The following is a 22,462-nucleotide window of genomic DNA, read 5'->3' as shown; positions in this document are numbered from 1 at the left end:
CTACCTAACTTGCATGAGAAAGTGATTTAAAAGATGATTCACATACATGCTTCAATGTGTCAACCTGCATGAGAAAGTGATTCAAGAGATGATTCACATACATGCTTCCATGTGAAAACCATTAGAAACAGATATCTTCTGAAAATCAATTTTGCCCAATTGATCGTGGACCCAGCAGGCCCTGGGCACCGCCAGATCTACGTTGCCCTGAAGTGATTTTAGAAACTACGGTGGCTACGTACAATGGGCAGAGGCATCAAAATATGTTTCCTATTGCTGAAAATAAGTTTAGAAACTCTGAATTTAGACTTCAGTGTGAAAAGAGGCATCCCTGTCATTATCATGATTATGATTATTACCTCATATCTATCACTAAGAGACATCATATCAGCAATGTGATCCATAGTCAGCTCTGATGTATTGATCTGGCCTGAATACAGAAAGACCAGGAACTGCTTGAACAGGTCTGGATCTGTATCATGGACCTCAATTTTCCTGGATAAGATGAGAAAAAATGCAACACGGGAAATATTAGCTCAGTATGATGCCTCAAAATCCTGGCATAGGACAGGATGCTTCGTAATTATTCTAACCATCATCTCTTAATATTTAGATTATGTTTACTACACTAAAGGGAAACTAAAGACAGAATTTCTTGTCTCCCCTGGATGGTCTTTATATAGTAATATGTTGATTATACAAACTTACTGACATTTTTGTCAAAGTAAGAAGAATCATGTTTGCTCACTTTACATTGTCATATTTGCAAAATTACCATAAACTGAAACTGAAACTAAACTGAAATTCTAGAAGGTAATGAGTTGAAACTGTTGTTCATATTGTCTATAAGAGTGCCACTATTCACCATAGGTGTGAATGCACTTGGAATATACTCTGTCCATCGGAAAGGATGCTAATATTGTTTCTGTGTGAATCACAGCCACAACCCATTGTTATTCACTATTTGTAAAACAGCAGGGTGTTCACCCAGTGTGTTAGTTAGTAATATGATACTGCAGGAATCTTCATCACCACCGTCATCATCATCACAATCATCACATTTCATCATCACCATCACCTTCATTTCACCATCATCATCACAATCACCATCATCATCATCATCATCACCATCACCGTCATCATCATCATCACAATCATCATCATCCTCCTCATAATCACTATTTCATCATCCTCCTCATAATCACTATTTCATCATCACCATCACCTTCATTATCATCATCATCTTCATCATCTTCATCATCATAATCATCATCATCACTATCATCATCATCATCACACTATCATCATCATCATCACTACTATCATCATCATCACCATCACTGTCATCATCATCATCATCCTCCTCATAATCACTATTTCATCATCACCATCATCTTCATTATCATCATCATCATCATCATCATCATAATCACTATTTCATCATCACCATCATCTTCATTATCATCATCATCATCATAATCACTATTTCATTATCATCATCATCATCATCATAATCACTATTTCATCATCACCATCATCTTCATTATCATCATCATCATCATAATCACTATTTCATCATCATCATCATCATCATCATAATCACTATTTCATCATCATCATCATAATCACTATTTCATCATCATCATCATCATAATCACTATTTCATCATCACCATCATCTTCATTATCATCATCATCATCATAATCACTATTTCATCATCATCATCATCATCATCATAATCACTATTTCATCATCACCATCATCTTCATTATCATTATCATCATCATCATCATCATAATCACTATTTCATCATCACCATCACCATCACCTTCATTATCATTATCATCATCATAATCACTATTTCATCATCACCATCACCTTCATTTCATCATCACCAACATCTTCATTATCCTTATCATCACCATCATCATAATCACTATTTCATCATTATCATCATCATCATCATAATCACTATTTCATCATCACCATCATCTTCATTATCATCATCATCATCATCATCATAATCACTATTTCATCATCACCATCATCTTCATTATCATCATCATCATCATAATCACTATTTCATCATCATCATCATCATCATAATCACTATTTCCTCATTATCATCATCATCATAATCACTATTTCATCATCACCATCATCTTCATTATCATTATCATCATCATCATAATCACTATTTCATCATCACCATCATCTTCATTATCATTATCATCATCATCATCATCATAATCACTATTTCATCATCACCAACATCTTCATTATCCTTATCATCACCATCATCATAATCACTATTTCATCATTATCATCATCATCATCATAATCACTATTTCATCATCACCATCATCTTCATTATCATCATCATCATCATCATAATCACTATTTCATCATCACCATCATCTTCATTATCATCATCATCATCATAATCACTATTTCATCATCATCATCATAATCACTATTTCATCATTATCATCATCATCATAATCACTATTTCATCATTATCATCATCATCATCATAATCACTATTTCATCATCACCATCATCTTCATTATCATCATCATCATCATAATCACTATTTCATCATCATCATCACCATCATCTTCATTATCATCATCATCATCATAATCACTATTTCATCATCATCATCATCATCATCATAATCACTATTTCATCATCACCATCATCTTCATTATCCTTATCACCATCATCATCATCACCATCATCATTATCATCATCATCATCATAATCACTATTTCATCATCACCATCATCTTCATTATCATCATCATCATCATCATCATCATAATCACTATTTCATCATCACCATCATCTTCATTATTATCATCATCATCATAATCACTATTTCATCATCATCATCATAATCACTATTTCATCATCACCATCATCTTCATTATCATTATCATCATCATCATCATCATAATCACTATTTCATCATCACCATCATCTTCATTATCATCATCATCATCCTTATCATCATCATAATCACTATTTCATCATCATCATCATCGTCATTATTATATGAGGAGGAAGAATACTAGATGACTTACTTATCTATAGATTCCCTCATTCCACTTAGTAGAGCTCTCTTGAAGCGATCACACCTAGCTGCTATGACAGCACAATGAGCATAGATTGGAGGATGTCTGATAACCTTTCTCTCTGTCTCCTGTGTTACGATGGGTTCCCCTTGAGTGTGATCCACAACAACATCTGATGGCTCATCTAAACATAATAAAAGTCATCAACTTTAATATACCTCTGGCCTTTTCATCTGTTGTACATTGTATAAGTATTCAAATTGTTCTTACTTGTTATTCACCCATTACATGGAACTACTGCCCCTCAATACAACTGTAGCTTGATAGATCCATACAATCGCCTTCGGAACCTTAAGTCTGCTGGCTCATCCTCACCCACTTAACCACTAAATCATAACTTATGGGGGGGTCGATCAAATCGATATGCTGTGCCATTCCTACGGAATAAATAAACTCCCACAGGACATCCCCAATAGTTCTTGCCTTTAATAGTAACTTCAAAAACTTACTAAAAACCTGATTAACATTCTGACAAGTTTTCAAAAGGTATATCCTACCAGTCTTTGTTTCAATTCTTTTCTTTACTGAATCATGAGCATCTTCATAGATGTGATAGATACCATCACATTACAAATATCCATTCTATTATTATTAATATTATATGAGGTCATGCAACCGTTCAAACCACAATTTATCATTAGGTAGCTTGTCAAAAGTCTGAGCAAATTCTTTCGCACAAGATTTCGGAAGAGACCATTCACTACCAATCTTCACATTTAATCATATATGAAAATGATAGGGAAAGTAGAGAAGCCATTATGAAGAGAGACACAAAGTACCTTTACAGTGAGATTCCAGCTTAAAAACGCTGCACAGACTTTTGGAAAGGTACCCTAAAAATAATACATTACATACATGTACAATACCATTTGTAAACAACAAAGACAACACAAAAACCTAAACTTTGTTCCAAATACATGTACGAAATTGAATGGCAAAAAAAATCAACAAAGAACAATTGAAAAACATTGAAAAATATTCAATAAATTATAGAAATATGATTCTAATATTGTGTTCTTGAACTGTTGTTAACACTACAAAGGAGAATAATTATATTTGGAACTTAAGTTCGTGATTTTTTGCAATGGATTAACAGAAAAAAAAAATTCTACAACTGAGAAGTGAAACACTGGAGATAGCTACCTGTTATTGTGATGACTTCAAAGCACATATCAGTGTTAAGACCAGACTCTAGTAGGGCTCCCATAGCTTTAGCCAGTTTACTCTCAGCAGCACTCGGTGGAGTACACAGAGATTCAGACACTAAAGGCTGAATTAAAACAATAATAACACAAATCAATCAAAGTAAATACTAAACTATAATGCATCCAGCAACCACCTTCTGTGGACGGAGGCATAAAAGGAAGGCTTATAGCTCTTCATCTTTTTGTGAGAGAGAAGAGGCAATAGAATGGAGGGAGAATTGGGTGGAGGATCAAGTAAACAAAGTGGAAAGAGGGGCTAATGATGATTGCTGGGAACTGAATGAGGATTCATATTTGACATTTACACCAGTTATGAAATAATTATTCAAAAGGTAAAAATAGTTGATCGACAGACAGTTAGAAGTCCAAAGTTTTGATTCCAGATTTGACCCTGTTGAAAAAAGAAGGCGTTATTCACCTCACACTCACTTCAATCACCCTTAGACCTGGCACATGCCTTTGTGTTTTGGGATTGCGTTCAGCTGCGTATTGTCTGAACGCAGATAAAACTGAGTCAAATGCTACATAATGCAATTTAATGAGCATATACATGGTCAATACGCAGACTGAAGCAAAGGCTTACATTCTAGCTTGGTAGTCTTGATTTATTCAAAGATCAGCAACTGAACATAACCCAACGCAACCAAAATCCACATGAGAAAAGATGAGTCACGAGGAGAAAATCAGAGCAAGGATGTCCAAGGGCGAGCTCATTTACCTTGACTTACCATGCTTTAGCTCACATTACTTTGCTTCAATGCGTTCAATTCTGAACGAGCTCCAACAAGCTCGTAGGTAAAGTGTGGTTGCTACAGATCATTTTGCTACATAGTATGCTGCATTAGGGTGCATATTTTTGCTTGTTTAATGCAGCAATATGCAGCTTAAAACACAAAGGTGTGAGCCAGTCTTTGACCCCTCCCTCCACTTTGCATTATTCAGTGTATCATGGATCCTCATTCCAGACCTCCTACTCTCCTGCTACACTTGCTCCTTTCATGTTTTCTTTGGTATCACCACTACTTATCATGAAATAGTCATTTGAAAGGTTCAAGAAGTATACAAACACTACCAAAGCCATACAAGTTTGTGCAATTACTCTAAATGCCCAAGTGGAGCATAGTGGCCCAGTGGATTAGTCTCTGGACTTTGAAACAGAGGGTCGTGGGTTCGAATCCCAGCCATGGCGTAATTTCCTTCAGCAAGAAATTTATCCACATTGTGCTGCACTCGACCAAGGAGAGGTGTATGGGTACCCGATAGGATTTATACATGTACCTTGAATACTTTAGCGCCTATTAATATGGCGGCTCAGCTACAGCCGGGGTAATAATATGATACCAAGTATCAAAGCGCAGTTGAGTATATGCACATAGTAACTGCGCTATATAAATGGACATATTATCATTATTATTATTATTAAGTAAGATGATGTATGTTATAAGATAGTGGTATGGATCTTTGTTATATGTTAAATTGTCCCCATCTAAAACAAATGACCTGTCGACTACTTATTAGTTCAAGTCCTTTGCAAATTGCCTGATATCTCAAAAATCAATGAGTGGTCATAGGATAGATTTCATGCAATCATTTGATTAGGCTCCATTTCACATTTTGTGATAACAAGATTTAACTGTATCTTCATAGGTAAAGAGTGAGTGGTGAATGAATATCTAGTTTTACCCGTTTGACTGGTAGAGGTGAGACATTCTTATCTTGTGAATCCTCTGTGTCAACATCCATTGGAAACGGTGACGCAGCAGATGATGTACTAGGCTCATCAACATTGGTAGCAGATGCTAGGAGACCGACATGGAGCAACCCATCTGTGAAAGCTTGACGGCCGATCAGTTTGTTCAGATGGGCGACGATTGGTTTGAATCTCTCACGATGCGTAATGATCTTATCAAAGGACCACATCTGTAAAGTGACGGATGATTTCATAGTTAGGCCATGGACTGAGTCAAAAGCCCAGTACATACTATGTGATCAGATACGAAATGATTTTTTTTAATAAATCAAATTTTGCATTAAATGTGAAAGTTCCAAAAAGTATTACTATTCTATATGAAGTTTTGCATAATGTTAGAAATAATAAACTCATAATTCAGATTTGCGGCAAGCCCTGTGATCAGAGTAAAAATCAAAATCTGCTTCAAGTTGCAGCCGATGATGACGTCATAACGATTTAGAATAGAATTTGCTTTTATTCCTACAGGGAGGCTCGAACTAGACTGAATTTCAGTAGTCCTATCACAATTCTGAACTCTGACCGCCAAGATGTTATTGATTGGAATTTTCATATCAAATGTTATTACAATTTCCTTGAAACTCAGATTGCAACAAATCGTATAGTGTGCGCTGAGCTAAAGATACCAGGTCACCACATGAGTAATATTCTGATGTTGCTTAAAAATTACTCTCAAAACTCACCACTTGGCACTTTTATTCCATTTAACTCCCAATGTAAGTTTTGCCCCTTTTCAATGCCTTGAGCACAAATTCCAGGTGAAATCGGCACTTCATAAATACCCTACACGTTTGTTTATTATCATCATTATTTTAATTTGAATTAATACTTACGACTCTTGAGGTACCCATCTTGAAATTGAATTTCCAGTCTCGCATTGATCCATCATTCACATTGGTGTCTAATGCCTCCAGTTTCTGAAGCATAACAGGAAACTACAGAGAACAACACATCATATCATACAATTATCCTTTTTGTATTAATAACTTTCAAACGAACTAATACCCAGTACTGATCATGCAAAGAGCACATCAAGTATATCTCATAGCAGTCATGGATCGGAGGAAGGGGGCTTGGAGTGAACCTTGCCCCCAATCCCAGAAAAAAAGGTTTTTTATAGGGAAAATGCTCCCTCTGACAGTTAATTACCTTATCCTTTTTTTTTGGTCTTTCTTTTTGAAGTGCCCCCCCCCCCTTTCAGAGAACATGGCAGAAATGCAAGATTAAAACTTAAACTAATAACAATATTTCAAAGGAAATATACCCCCTAGGAGTGGTGATAGCCCCCTCCCCCTTTTTTTTTCTTTTGCAAAGATACATCCCAGATCTGTCACTATATCATAGAATACAACAGAAATGTGAAGAATATGTGACACTAATTTTACTTTTTATTTCCAACATCAAATCAAATTAGACTCTTTTTTGATAGTCCATGCAAACTTTCATGTCATACATTTGACGAACCAGGGTCTGATACAATTCTGGGACCCACAAAAAAAAACACTTTGCGACCGACATCGAGGATGATTTTTATAGTCGATTATAAACAATAATCAATATGTAGAAACCAGCCCCATCAATCACTGAGCTCTAGATTATGATGCCCATAGCAAGTGACCAATTATGAGTCTAATATTGATATCTTGTATTCCTTCCATATATTCCCTCATAGTAATAATAGATCATTTGTAAAGCACTCAATATTGCCGTTTCTAACTACAAAATTTTCTGTCTACACAATTAAAAAGGCCTTGGTCCCATTTCATAAAGAGATGTTATAATATCTTTCGCCAACTGATTTCATCGAATACATCTTCTTTTTAAATAGGCAATACTTGATATAATATGATTTATAAATAATTTACACTCATGACTAATTAATGTAATTTGATCTGTTATAATAAATATATTTGTTTTGTGTAATTTATGCATTGAATGCTTATCATAATTTACTTTAATTTATCTACTCTTTGTATGTTTTTGTATGTTTTTATGCTATGTAAACATGTATATTTTAGCCACTGGCTGCCAATCATGTATTATCAATAAAGCACTTCTATTCTATTCTATTCTAATAACAAAGGCACGATTTCTATAAAAAATTTACTATCAGCCAATCAGATTGAAGGATTTCAGTAGCTTTTAACAGTTATTGTAAATTTGTTATTATACCGAGTTTTATGAAACAGACCCCTGAATTACATTGAGAAGAATTTCTTAGAACCATGCTGAGACTAATAATCAGTGATAGAGACGATGGGTCAGATGCATGAAAAGTACATATAGTAATTGATTTCTAGGCTTTTGCTTGATTCTGTATGCATAAAAATGATCTATTGCTTGCAAGCAAATGCTTTTACTGGCAAGCTCAAGCACTCCGGTGGATTCACAAGACATTACGCCATCAATCGGTTAGAGCGGACAGGCCAATCTTTAACTTCAGGGTCAACATCGCGCACAGTGCTGGTGTACTGTAATGTGACGCTTTAAAAATGAAAATCATATGGAAAAAGTGGAGGAAGAATTCACCCAAAACAGTCTAAATTTCACAAAAAACATGCGCCAAATTTCTCTCCCACCTCCTGGACCATGGTCAACAGCATAATGTTCTGCAAGCTGGCCGAGCTGCTTCAGCCAGCGTAGCATAAACGTATGTATGCATTGTACTGGTATGCGCATCATCAACAGATTTCGACTTTTTCCCAAGAGGCATTGCAAATTTTGGCCTGTCTGCTGCAATCAATAAGTAGTGCACAATATTGTGGACCCACCAAATTGCTAACTACCTGCTAGCACTTGCTTGATGATTAAGCACTTGCTAAAAAGGGTAGGCATAAAGCAAATGTTTTCCTTGTACATTTAAGAACTTGCTGGGGTTTTTCCAAGCTCCCATCAGAGCAGCTTGAGTGTTTATTTGATCAAGACATTTGCATTTTTAATCATGTTTTTGCACATGAGAAAGAACCCCAAGGTGTACAGTAGCCTACATGTGCATGCTTTCTTCCTAGTAAGTGCAAACTTAATGCTAGTTATATAAAACTATTAATTAGAAACAAGTTAGAGGAATCATTTGACACGACCTGTCAGGAAAAATGTTACATGAGAGAAGCAGTTTAGTTTACACTGCCAAGTTAGGAAACCCTTTGCATACGAGTCCCGCCTTTGTTTGGTGAGTCCTGTTCACACCAGCGTGACGTCACTATTGTTCAAACCACTAGCAATTGCTTTCTGAAGGCAGGAAAAGGGTTTACACATAAGCAAAGGGTAATGCATACAAAATAAAGCAAATGTTTGGCTAGCAATTTTTGTGCTTGAATTGATTGCAGGCAATTGCTACTTTTTATGCATCTCATCCATAGACAGACACCTTTTTTATGTGAAATATTATATTTGCCGCAATATTGGCAAAGGAAGTACAGCACTGACCTCTTCAACAATTTGTTCAATATTTTTGTTGACAGAGAACATCTTATCTGCTTCTGAGAGGCAGTCAAATCCTTCCTGACGCCATAACATACTCTGGAATAGTTCGCACATCCTTTCATGGGCTAGCTTCAGTTGGGCCATCTCCTTCTTAAACATTGCCTATAATCCAATTAACAACATTTTGCCCACATAAAGAGGAAATCTTGTGTCAATTTCTTAAAAATTCAACAACAAATTTTATTAGAGGGTGCTAACACACCTTTAACAAAAAAAAAATATTTTCTTACATTACAAATTTTATAAAAATACATACAAATATGAAAAATTTACATTTAATGCAGCAAACTTATGACAACTATGTGCCCCACTCCCCCCCCCCCATGAGCAATTGTATAATATGGGGGGAAAATGAGAAAAAAATAATAAAATTTAAACCAAAACAACTAGGGTACTCTAACAAAGATTTTTTCTGGGTATTCCATTATCAAATTTCCAAAGTCTGAAAGCTCTTAAAGCCACTATACCACAACCACTTTGAATGAAGTCATCTCAATACCTCAACTACCTCATATGAACCTAGCATCGTTTTCCAAGATGCATACCTTGATATGTTGTTGTAAAATATATTTACTTACTACAATGAAAAACAATCATACTACAATATTTGTCAAGCATGGTATGCTTCCCAGCATCCCTGTATTATAATCAATCAATTAAATTCAAATTTATCTAACTTTGCAATATAAAAATACATAACAGTATAACAATAATATACATGTACAATGTCCTATGGCTGGATATTCACCGTGTTTGGCATTCAGTGCCCCTCTATTAAGAATAACATTTTTAAGGTTATACTCACACTGACGACAATGTACTTGAGGTAATCTTTAGTAGAAAACTTCTTGTTTTCCTCGGCTTTCATCCGTCTGAGGATGATTTCAAGAGCGTCTTTGCCTTGTTCAACCATATCAGTAGTAATATCAAGACACTTGTTCATCTGAAAGACAAAAGAGAAGGAAACATAATCATGAACTTTTCACATCCATTATTAAGATTAAATCAGATTTAAGATAGAATCATAAGGCAGGACAATGAACTCTTGCTTCACCCAAAAGGGCACAATCACTTTCTACACTATTGTCCATCTATCACTATATACGATGAAGTGATATTTTAGCTAGAAGGACTAATTTTTACTCAGCAATTATGTCGTCGTGAAAACTAGACCTTTTAGATTTGTTTTCCACAATGAAAAAAATCAAATCTCTACATACTTCCTAAAAATATTCCACAAAGTTATTGAAATATCTGTGGGTATAACAATACACAGAATGAACTCATATGTATTACCTCTGGTACAAGATATCTTGCTAGATCATCATTTTGCTTGGGTGTGACATCTTGTGTAAGTTGTTCTTTAAATACTTCATAGAACTTGTAGAGCTGCTTTACAAAAATAGGTAACCTGAAGAAAGAGAGGTAGCATCTATTAAATTCATACTCTTAATATGAAGAGCTGTTTTGCACAGATAAGAGGAAATACAAACACATGCAATTCTATTCATGAATTCTTGCAAATATGTATAACTCTGCCTTTGGCTAAAAGAAAACAATTATGCAATTTGACTGAATCAAATACAGTCCAACCTGCTTCAGAGATTACCAGGTTAAAAGGGCCACCTGCCTATAAAGATCATTGCATTTATTTTGTCTTTTAATCATTTTTCATTTTGTAGAGGTGTTGCGGCTCAGTGGATAAGTCTCTGGAATTTGAATTACAAGGTACTTGGTTTGGTCCCACAGCGCTAGTGTCCTTTGCCATGTTGTTCGTCTACATTTGCCACTCTCCACCCAGGTGTAGTAAATGGGTATCCGGTAGGGAGAAATTTATTGAATGTTTGAGCACCCGATAAGAGTAGACGTGCTAGAGCCGGGGTAATAATATGCAGCGCTTAGAAACATTGTATTAAGTGCTATATAAATGTTGCATATTATTATCATTTTTCCCATAGAAACATGTACTTCAGCAACATATCCATTAAGACCAACTACTCAAAAAACACCACTTTTCTTGTCTCCCTTAAGTGGTGTTTTAAGACTCACCTAGATTTGATGTATTTCATGAGATCATGTCTCTCCTGCTTGGTCATTTCTCTTTTTCTCTTGTTAAAGAGATCACAGATCATAACCACCTTGATACCAGCTAAAAACAGAGTAAGAGAGATTAAAAAAATTCAGTTATAGCAGAAATAACAAAATATGATAATTCTCCAATAGAGAAAGACAGATAAATATCATTATTACATCAATAGTCATATTGATTGATGTCAGCAGTTTGTCTGAGTGACAGATAATCCAAGCACAATTGTTTTCATTTATGTGTGTCATTTTGTGTGTTGGAGCAAATGGAAGAGTAGTCCCTTTCCTACATGAACTTCACAGTGACATCATCATTGCTGTCAACTTGCAAATAGGTACATGTATAGCAATTACAACTTTTGACAACTTGAAAATTCATAAATTTCTTATTGTTTGTCTGATAATGTCCAAACTTTCACCTCTCTACTTGTCTGAGTTTTCCCCCAAAAAACATTTTCTTTTTCCATTTTGCCAAGGATCTTACCAACAGCACCCTCCTTTATACACTGTCTGAGAGCGTAAGAAAACTTGGACGGTTCAAGCATCATATTATCTTGACGAAGGGCTCCCTCTGCTGTTGTCGTCTTGGAGCTGAAGAGTTGTACCAGGCGATCACCGCAAACGTGAATGTCATGGACTAGGTTGATGATTTCTAAAAGAAAGATTTTTGCAACAAAATCCTCATGAACCCTTAACATGCAAAAGTTACCCATCCACACATCAGAGACAATAAATACCATCGAAAAGCAACTTAACTGACATACATTACGTGATAATATGTACATGGACTCATTGCTAACTGATGTATTTACATATGAATTTGTCTACTATGTTCTCTCATACATGAATTGTTGTTTATTCTTTCTCTAGTTCCAAACCTCCCTCCCTATCTCTTCAATATTTAGATTCATTAATTAAAATTTCCAAGGACAACTGGCATGCTATCACTATTATTATTTCATTTCCTCTTATCCAGCCTCTCATTCTGCCGATACCTGTCCTCAATCATAATCAAGTCCCCTGTGCACAAATATAAAGTGTAACCATTGTTTTAAGCAGATTGCAATCATAGATTGCATTTAAATCACTCCATTTAAGCATAAATGGAGTAAGCATCAAATAATGAATTGATGCTTTTATCTTAGATGTTTGTTACAGCATTAATGAGTCCAGTGTTTATGTTTATTACTTAATGTACAAAATAGTAAGTGTAAAGTATATAAACAAGTATAATACTTATACTTGTTTATATACTTTATATACTTTACACTTACTTTATGTGCACGTAATACAGCAAATTATGTGCTTACTTGCTTAGATAGCGCTAAACACTTACTTTATGTGTGTGTAATGCAGAATAATTACCCTGGCTTTAGCAGAGCAGCTGTTACGTGCGCTGCGTGTCAAGGAATAAATTCTTACCAGGTACCCATTTACCTCACCTGGGTTGAGTGCAGCACAATGCGGGTACGTTTCTTGCTGAAGGAAAATTCATCATGGCTTGGAATCGAACTCACGTTCTACAGATTGAAAGACGAGACCATGACCCCCCCATACATAATCCTTAATTTTACAGCAACTTGTGGCAAAAGTGCGCATTCATTATTGTATGTTGCTCAATATACCTAAGTGCTGAGAGATGTTGTTCCGATGTATAAAGCCCGATATAAAAGCGGAATATTATCATTATAAGTGCTGAATTAAGTGCAATTAATGAACGAAATCTACATTAACCATGGTTTCATATCCATTTTTGTGAACTCGGGTAAATAATCGTTCTATTGCCCTTTTACCATACCAATCCCCCTTTCAATTCTCTATCCCACGTGACTCACGATTCTTGACAGCTGAATTATGCAAGTACAGTTGACATAGATTAGCCAATCTCTCAAGGCCAGGAAGCTTCCCAGCAACCTCTAAGATCTTCCGTGCAGATTCCTCATCTATGGTATCAGGGAGGCACGCGGTATAAAGGAAATGGAGGATGGCCGAAAGGACCACCTCAGCGGTCCCGGTCAGAGGGGCGGGGCTCATATCCCATCCTAACTGCGGACAGGTGGACTTGAGGATGATCTTGTGGACACCAAACTACATGAAAGTGATAAAAAAAAACATCACTGTATCAAATCTATCAATACAATAACCGACTTTGACAGATTCAAAATATACCTTTATAAAAAGCACTTGTATGAGCCCTACAAAAGAATGAAGCACACCTTCCACAAGCATAGAGACTATTTACATAGTATATTATGACTCTCTAAGAATTGACTTATTACTTAGTGAATTCGGAAGGTCCTACAATTAATTTTACTACAGTTAAACTTGCATAAAATGAATAGTCCCCGACATCAAAAGTCTTTAAAGTAATCTTCTCTTAATGTAGTTTGTTAAACTGTTCACAAGTTTTTTGGGTAAATTAGAGTTATTTTGCCAGTCCCAAAAGATTATCTCATTCAAGGTTGACTCTATTTCATATTCATTTTCTTAAAATTTGTGGGACTGTTTGTATTTTTATAATGAAAAGTCATATGAAGTAGTCAGTAGGATTAAACTCACAGTCTTGCCAGTGTCAGCCTTGATTTCCATGTCAGTGAAGAAACCTTCCTTGAAAGCTCGGAGAAGACTGAATGGCTCCAAGATGGCCTCCTCAATCTTCCATACCTGATAGAGGGGAAGAGTATGAAAGGGGGGAGAAGATTGAGAGTGGGAACGAGAGAAGTTGAAAAGGTGATAAAAGAAAAGAGAAAGGAGTAAAGAGGGTAATGGAAAGTTGAGAGAGGAGGGGGGCAAAGAGGGAGAAGAGAATGGAGGAGAAAGAGAGTGAAGGGAGGAAGGAATAAGAAAGGGGGAAGAAGGGGAAAAAGAGTGTGAAAAGGGGAAGAGAATAAGAGTAGAAAGAGGTAGAATGGATAAATGGGAAAGAAGAGGAGGAAGTGTAGAGTGAGATGATGAAAGAGGGAGAAGGAAGAGAAAACATATTTAAAAGAGTGATAGCTAGATGGTTTGATGGTTTACTTTCATTGATGTCTCATAGCTATCAATTTTAAAGCAAGTTTCCAATGTTAATTTTCAAGGGGTACAGTAGTTTTGACAAATAACATACTGCTAAATAGTAAATATAATGGAAGTACAGACTTATGTAGTAAAGAACAATCTTCACTCAGTTTTAAGCTATGGTTGATGGTAATAATGGCAAATTAATTTTGCAGGATTTACTTCTTACAACATGCGGAGGGTTAATAAAAAGGTATAAAATTTATTCAGAACAAGTAGCAATATCCAAAATTGGGGCGACAGATAAAAATGAAATAGGTTAAACAAAATTTAAACATAAATAACCTACCTTTTCACACTGGAAAATGAATTCATTCTCATACTTCAGGTGAAGGGTGTTGGGACTCTTTTGTGAAGCCTGAAAGAATTTTTAAAAAAATGGTAAAGATAATGACAATGAGAACATTAACAACAACAGCAATGAATGCTTTGAATTTTTTTTTACAGATAAATGGCGCTATACAAATGTTGTTCATCATCATCAATAATATTGATAAAGTAATAATAATTATGAATTAATAATAATAGTTATGTATCAATACCAATAACAACAATATGATAAATACATGTAAACCTGTAAAAACTTGACATGAATCCCATCTTACAAACAGTTGCAGATAGCTTTAAATTAATTGTAATTTACCTCAATTTTCATAGTTAGAGATCAGACTTTCAGATCAATAGTAATTTGGGATTGATTTCATCTCATTGCAACTGTTTTGTAAGATGGGGCCCATGGGTTTTTTCCTCTAATACTTTCACCAAGCCCACAATCAATTGGGCAAAGAGAATTTTAGGAGCATTTCTGTTTCATTTTGAACAATAAACGACAGAACACCAAAACTTACAAAGAGTATGATCTTGTCTCCACTACGGCTTCCGATGAACTTGATTGCATGAAACTTGGCTCCAATAACCTAGTATAAAATGAGATTAAGAGCATTATGACTATTCAAATAATTGATAGGGAGAGTAAAATAAACAATTGGAACGCCTCTGGCAGTCTCGCCTGCATTACGCAATTTAATATAGCAGCAGTGCTAACTTTGAAAACTACTATAAAATAATTATTCACAAAAACATCATTCATATAATGACATAATACCACGTTCATTGACCATAAATGACATTTGAACAGAGACTTAAGACTGTCAACTACACCCATGTCCACATTTCATTCACTCTATCCATAAACTTTCAAAGTTATGATGGCACTTCAACAATTATCCCAACATGGCCTAAGTTTATTGACCTTAACTGACCTTTGACTTGGTTTTGTGACCTGAAACTCACAGGGGATGTTCAGTGATGCTTGATTACTCTTATATCCCAAGTTTTATGAACTAGATCCATAAACTTTCAGAGTTAGGATGGTGATTCAACAAATACCCCCAACACGGCCAAAGTTCATTGACCTTTAATGACCTTTGACCATGGTCATGTGACCTGAAACTCGTACAGGATGTTCAGTGATACTTGATTACTCTTATATCCAAGTTTTATGAACTAGATCCATAAACTTTCAGAGTTAGGATGGTAATTTAACAAATACCCCAAACACGGCCAAAGTTCATTTACCTTAAATGACCATTGACCATGGTCATGTGACCTGAAACTCGCACAGGATATTCAGTGGTACTTAATTAACCTAATGTCTAAGTTTCATGAACTAGATCCATAAATTTTCAAAGTTATGAAGGTAATCCAACAAATACCCCCAACTTGGCCAAAGTTCATTGACCCTAAATGACCTTTGACCTTGGTCATGTGACCTGAAACTCAGGCAGGATGTTCATTAATACTTGATTAACCTTATGTCCAAGTTTCATGGACTAGATCCATAAATTTTCAAAGTTATGATAGTAATTCAACAAATACCCCCAACTTGACCAAAGTTCATTGACCCTAAATGACCTTTGACCTTGGTCACGTGACCTGAAACTCGAGCAGGATGTTCACTAATACTTGATTAACCTTTTGCCCAAGTTTCATGAACTAGGTCCATATACTTTCTAAGTTATGTCATTTCAAAAACTTAACCTTCGGTTAAGATTTTGATAATAATTTTCCCAACATGGTCTAAGTTCATTGACCCTAAATGACCTTTGACCTTGGTCATGTGACCTGAAACTCAAGCAGGATGTTCAGTAATACTTGATTAACCTTATGTCCAAGTTTCATGAACTAGGTCCATATACTTTCTAAGTTATGATGTCATTTCAAAAACTTAACCTTAGGTTAAGATTTGATGTTGACGCCGCCGCCGCCGCCGCCGCCGTCGGAAAAGCGGCGCCTATAGTCTCGCTCTGCTATGCAGGCGAGACAATAAAATCATTCATGGATATTACAGCCAGATTCTTCATAGGTAATCTTACAAAAAGTTGTATGATTAAGATTGATCCAATCAATTTCTTATATGATCAGCTACAACAAATATATTCATCTGTTCCAGGATTCATCATTTAAAGCACTTACCTGATAGTTCAATGGGAAAATAAAATTAGTAATTTTCAAAGTTTGCTTCTAATGTCAAAATAATTACATTATTATAACAACCTCATATTGAAGAATGGAAGTTGCGTCAAAGATGCTATCTTAAAGACTCAAACTGAAGCTAAAAAGTGAAATTTACATATCGACAGCCTACAGTTGTAAAATTGACAATTCAAGCAATTATGAAGCTAGTTTGCTTGTGAGTTCAGATTAATCATGAAACTGATGAGGTAATACTGGCTAAGTATTTTGACATAAATCATTACAGCACAAACACACGCACTCATGCTTTGTGCACACAAGACATACATGTACACAAGACTTTGCACTTAAGTTTGATGAACTGGGAATACGGTTATTACGGACTGATACTGACGCAAAAGAGGAAAATGACAAATTTTGCGGGATGACTTTATGGTCCCTAATCATTAGACAGACAAAATATTTGTGTATAAATGTACAATGTAGTCTCCAAAATGACTCATACAGTGTAGGGTAACCTTACCTCATAGAGGTCAAAGTTTAAGGCAAAGTATGGTGTCTTTGTGACACCGGCAGGTAGACTCCAGAAGATATCCCCTGTGTCACTCAAATGAAAATCAGCCCTGCATTAAATTTGAGAAAATAATGACATGTGAAAAATAGGCCTACTGCTCGTACAAGTACCAGTAGTTAATAAAAACTTATTAACATGGATTATTAACTCATGGATCATTGATCTGATGTGTTAGGTGCTACATAAAAGCGAAATATTATCAACAAGACAAAAAGGTGTTTTTTTTACATTTGACTTAAATGTAACATTGCAAGTCCTCCCGAGGACTATCCTACATTTAGAATAAAGGGAAAGGGGAGGTATTCAGTTGGATCCTAGTAGATACATGTAGGCTACATGTAAATCAAATCAAATAAGATAATGTTCCTCACAACTAATTCAAATTCTAAAAAAAAAATGAATTACTGATTGTATTGTAATTACTGATTTCATGGGAGAGTAATTCAAGAAAATTATTAGTAATCAATTTTATGACCAATTAAAATTTTGCAATTGTCGGATGAATGTTGACTTTTTTTACTAATGCAAAACATTATTCATTATGCAAGCAGCAGATGATGAATCTATAAAACAAACATTAACTCATATTTTCTTGTGTCGTGTTTATAATTGTCACTTCATTAAAACTATGTGTACATCTTATTCTTAACAATTTCACATACCCTTCTATTCCACTAACATCCGTAGCTGTGGCGTCTGTAGTAATTTTCTCCACTTGATCAATCTGCATACATAAAAAACAAGAGATTTCATCAGACTAAATGATATATTGTCAAATAACCATTAAATTAATCAAAGTAAAGTATGTAAAGCAATTCGGTGGATTCACAATACAGTGCGCCATCTATCGGCTGAAGGCTAGGCGCAGCAGGCGCATAGTGTGCTGGTGTAAAGATGCTTAAAAACATGAAAATCAGATGACAATCAAATCAAATTATTTAATGGAAAATACAATGTGATATTACAGTGAGTGAATAAATATTGATAAAAATATGCTAGGAAATAATTTAAGCTCTGATTTTGTTTGAGAAATAAAAAAGTGAAATTCTAGCTAACATTTTAAATTAGGCCTACAAACTGCACTTTCTCAACCTTATATTTTGTACACATATAGGTGCATAAATGCACCTCGAGCGGGCTTGTCAGGATAACGTGCTATACAGGGCAGGAGAGGTGGTCTTGCACGATTTCCAAGGGACTTCTCTTTCCTCTTTTTCCTTTACTATTCTAACTGATATAGATTTAACAAAGAAATTATTCTGTTTTGGAAAAAAAAGGAAAGCAAATTAACAAGGCAACAATAGTCAAAACTGACTAGTTTGCCTATTAAAAATAACAACAACAATAGAAATGTTTTTCACCGTAAAGGATGTTTGCAATAGCAAAGCTTTGCTGTTGGAAGACATTGGCACTGATTACTTTTACGAAAGTGATTTCATGGAGATACTGACCATTCATTGACCATTCATTTTGAAGTTTATAGGATGCTCTACATTTTAAAAGAACATTTTTCAAAAACATTTTCATTGAATATGCAAATTAATGCATATATAATTAGGTGATATTTGCATAATATTTCATCAAATTTTATTATAATTTTCTCAGTGATGAGTCGACATGAATTTGTCGTTTTTTTTTCACATACAAAATAGTGTACACTTTATAATAACTTCATCATATTCATAATTCAAATATGAGAAACTCTAAAACACATACTTCTATGTTTATGCAAATCATATGCATAAATTAATGTGTGCCTTTGATGTCACAATAAATATAAGTGCCGAATATATGCTACAGTGTCACACTTTTTTTTAGATGTGAATGTGAATGTGGATCTGAGCATTTTTGTTTGCCCCTCCCCTAACCTCTGTTCTAGATCATCCATGTACAATTGCTAAGCAGGAAACAAAATAAAATAAGGGGGGGGGGGGAGTCGAGGTGATTTCTCCCCTGAAATTATTATATCTAATTGTATTTTAGTTGATTCTTTTAATGACATCAACATTGACAAGCAGCAATTAAATACTTATTATATAATCATAAATTAAAAATGTACTTGTTCTCATGTTAGATTATTTTGTTTAGGAAAGGTATGTTACAATGTTTTGTTAATTTTTCACGTAGTATTTATGGATTTTATTCCAAGTATACTTGTATTAGACTTAGCTACTTCTTTTGTAAAGCGCATAGTGATTCTGTCGAATATCATGCACTATATAAGCATCTATTATTATTATTATTATTGTTATTATTATAAATTGATAAATAACTTCATATATACATGTAGATCAAGAGACCAGAAGAATCGTAGAACAAAGACTTGTAAACATGTTCCGGGGGGGGGGGGGAACTCAGTATATAATGCATGGCGGATATATGCTGCGGAGAGGACCCCCATTTTTACACTCAAATTTCCGTTCCAAGGCATAGCATTTTTATCTTATTGAGAAAAAGAACAAAGAAAGCCGCTCCAAAGCATAGCATTTTCTTCTTATCGAGAAAAAAGAAGAAAAATCCGCTCCAAAGCTTCGCATATATTTCGTTACGCCGTTCCAGCCGCATTAATCCTCTACAATGAGCTGCAATTTTGGTGAAAAACGGCTGCAAAGCGCTGTTTGACCATCACTGCGCAAGCGCACCCCCCGCCTGTGCCGCCGGACTAGCTGCATGCACGTACCGGTATGCCCATTCCATAGGAATGCATACGCACTCACATGCAGGCGACCCGTTCCAAGGCCCGGGGGGGGGGGGGGGCACTCAGTATATAATGCATAGTGGGTATGTGCCGCGGAGGGGACCCCATTTTTACACTAAAATTTCCGTTCCAAGGCATAGCATTTTTGTCTTATTGAGAAAAAGAAGAAATCCGCTCCAAAGCTTCGCATATTTTCCGTTACGCCGTTCCGGCCGCATTGATCTGCTACAATGAGCCACAATTTTGGTGAAAAGCGGCCGCAGAGCGCTGTCCGACCAACGCCTCTGCGCTAGCGCACCCGTGCCGCCGGGCTAGCTGCATGCACGTTCCATAGGGATACATACGCACTCACATGCAGGCGACCCGTTCCAAGGACCCCCGTTTTCACAAACCCTCTTTTTTACAATAAGCCCGCTCCAAGGCCCCCGTTTTTTGTCTCGCCCGCGGCACATACCTACTACTTTTTGGTCGAGTACCCCCCTCCACCCCGGGTTTCAAGGACCCCAGTTTTCACAAAACATTTGTAGCTCCAAAGCCCGTTCCAAGGACCCTCCTTTTTACAATAAGCCCGCTCCAGAGCCCCCGTTTTTTGTCTCGCCCGCAGCACATACATACCACTTTTTTGGTAGAGAACCCCCCCCCCCCCGGGAAACATGTACATAATATTAATATTTAACTGGTATATTCATAATTCCCTTTAGAAGGATTGAAAATCTACTCCAGAAAGAAAGAAAAAGGGAAAGACAGCCACATCCACCCAAAACTATCTATATTAAATCAATCCTTGACTTTGATATCAGCCCCCCCCCCCTTTCATCAGGCACTGGCGGATCGGGGAGGGGGCAGAGTTTACGATCACCATTTTTCAATCGTTTTTTTGTACATAAAATGTCACATTATGAAAAAGAAATTACATCCATATTTACGAAAAATGTATAAAATTCAGAAGTATCGTACCTCAGACCGCATTTACCGCTAATTCCTTTCAAATGATATTGAAACATCGTCATCTTCGATCCTTCGGGGCACTCGACAAAAAAAGTGGTAGGGGTGTGCCGCGGGCGAGACAAAAAACGGGGGCCTTGGAGCGGGCTTATTGTAAAAAGGAGGGTCCTCGGAACGGGCTTCGGAACTACAAATGTTTGTGAAGACGGGGTCCTTGGAACGGATCGCCAGCGTGTGAGTGCGTATGCATCCCTATGGAACAGGCATGCGTGCATGATGCAGCTAGCGCGGCCTCTGCCGGGTGCGCTCGCGCAGAGGCGATGGTCGGACAGCGCTCAGCGGCCGCTTTTCACCAAAATTGCAGCTCATTGTAGCAGATCAATGCGACCGGAACTGCGTAACGAAAAATATGCGAAGCTTTGGAGCGGATTTCTTTCTTCTTTTTTCTTGATAAGAAAATGCTATGCTTTGGAACGGCTTTCTTTGTTCTTTTTCTCAATAAGACAAAAATGCTATGCCTCGAGTGTAAAAAAGGGGGTCCCCTCCGCGGCACATACCCACTAAGCATTATATACTGAGTGCCCCCGGCCCCCCCCCCCCCCACTGGGTTTACTTCCCTCCCTCCCTTTCCTCCTCCTTTTTTCTTACGTTCTTTTTTTCTTTCTGTCCTTTATTTTGTCTTTCACACATTTATTCATCTTCCCTTCATTTCTTTTTCTTTCTTTCTATATTCAATTCAAAGAATGACCGAAGTCTTTATTAATTTTTTTCTCTTTTATAAAAGTTTTAATATTCTTTCTTTCATCCTTATCTTATTCTAACTTTCTTTTAGTTTTACTGTTTTAGTTTTACTTTTTTATCATTTTTTCTTTCTTTCTTCTCACTTCATCCATTTTCTTTCTCTCCTTCATTCTTTCGTTCACCCTCCCTTCCTATTCTTTATATTTTTCACAAGCCTTCTTTGTAGATCTTTTTTGTCGATTGTCCCGTAATGGCGTAGCCTAGGTCCCTAACTTAGGCCTCTATTTCATCTGTTCATTTTGTGAAATCTGGT

General features: G+C 36.1%; 1 protein-coding gene across 1 annotated transcript in view; it reads right to left on the bottom strand.

Annotated features, from left to right (window-relative positions):
* The window catches only part of LOC129269558 (uncharacterized), a 33,907-nt gene that overhangs the window by 11,152 nt on the left and 293 nt on the right, over positions 1 to 22,462 (bottom strand). The window contains exons 2-17 of the mRNA XM_064105973.1: positions 18,428 to 18,489; positions 17,715 to 17,814; positions 15,565 to 15,633; positions 15,006 to 15,074; positions 14,219 to 14,323; positions 13,495 to 13,747; positions 12,144 to 12,311; positions 11,624 to 11,723; positions 10,871 to 10,985; positions 10,380 to 10,517; positions 9,518 to 9,676; positions 6,925 to 7,026; positions 6,025 to 6,261; positions 4,280 to 4,406; positions 3,086 to 3,260; positions 360 to 495 (exon numbers count right to left, since the gene is read on the bottom strand). Of these exons, the coding sequence (XP_063962043.1) occupies positions 360 to 495; positions 3,086 to 3,260; positions 4,280 to 4,406; positions 6,025 to 6,261; positions 6,925 to 7,026; positions 9,518 to 9,676; positions 10,380 to 10,517; positions 10,871 to 10,985; positions 11,624 to 11,723; positions 12,144 to 12,311; positions 13,495 to 13,747; positions 14,219 to 14,323; positions 15,006 to 15,074; positions 15,565 to 15,633; positions 17,715 to 17,814; positions 18,428 to 18,489 (2,115 nt within the window). The remainder of the gene's footprint in view (positions 1 to 359; positions 496 to 3,085; positions 3,261 to 4,279; positions 4,407 to 6,024; positions 6,262 to 6,924; positions 7,027 to 9,517; positions 9,677 to 10,379; positions 10,518 to 10,870; positions 10,986 to 11,623; positions 11,724 to 12,143; positions 12,312 to 13,494; positions 13,748 to 14,218; positions 14,324 to 15,005; positions 15,075 to 15,564; positions 15,634 to 17,714; positions 17,815 to 18,427; positions 18,490 to 22,462) is intronic.

Source organism: Lytechinus pictus, chromosome 10 (genome assembly GCF_037042905.1).
Source record: "Lytechinus pictus isolate F3 Inbred chromosome 10, Lp3.0, whole genome shotgun sequence".
In the NCBI taxonomy this organism is placed as follows: Eukaryota; Metazoa; Echinodermata; class Echinoidea; order Temnopleuroida; family Toxopneustidae; genus Lytechinus; species Lytechinus pictus.
Note: the sequence above shows the minus strand (reverse complement) of the source record. Positions and strands in the feature narration are given on the sequence as shown.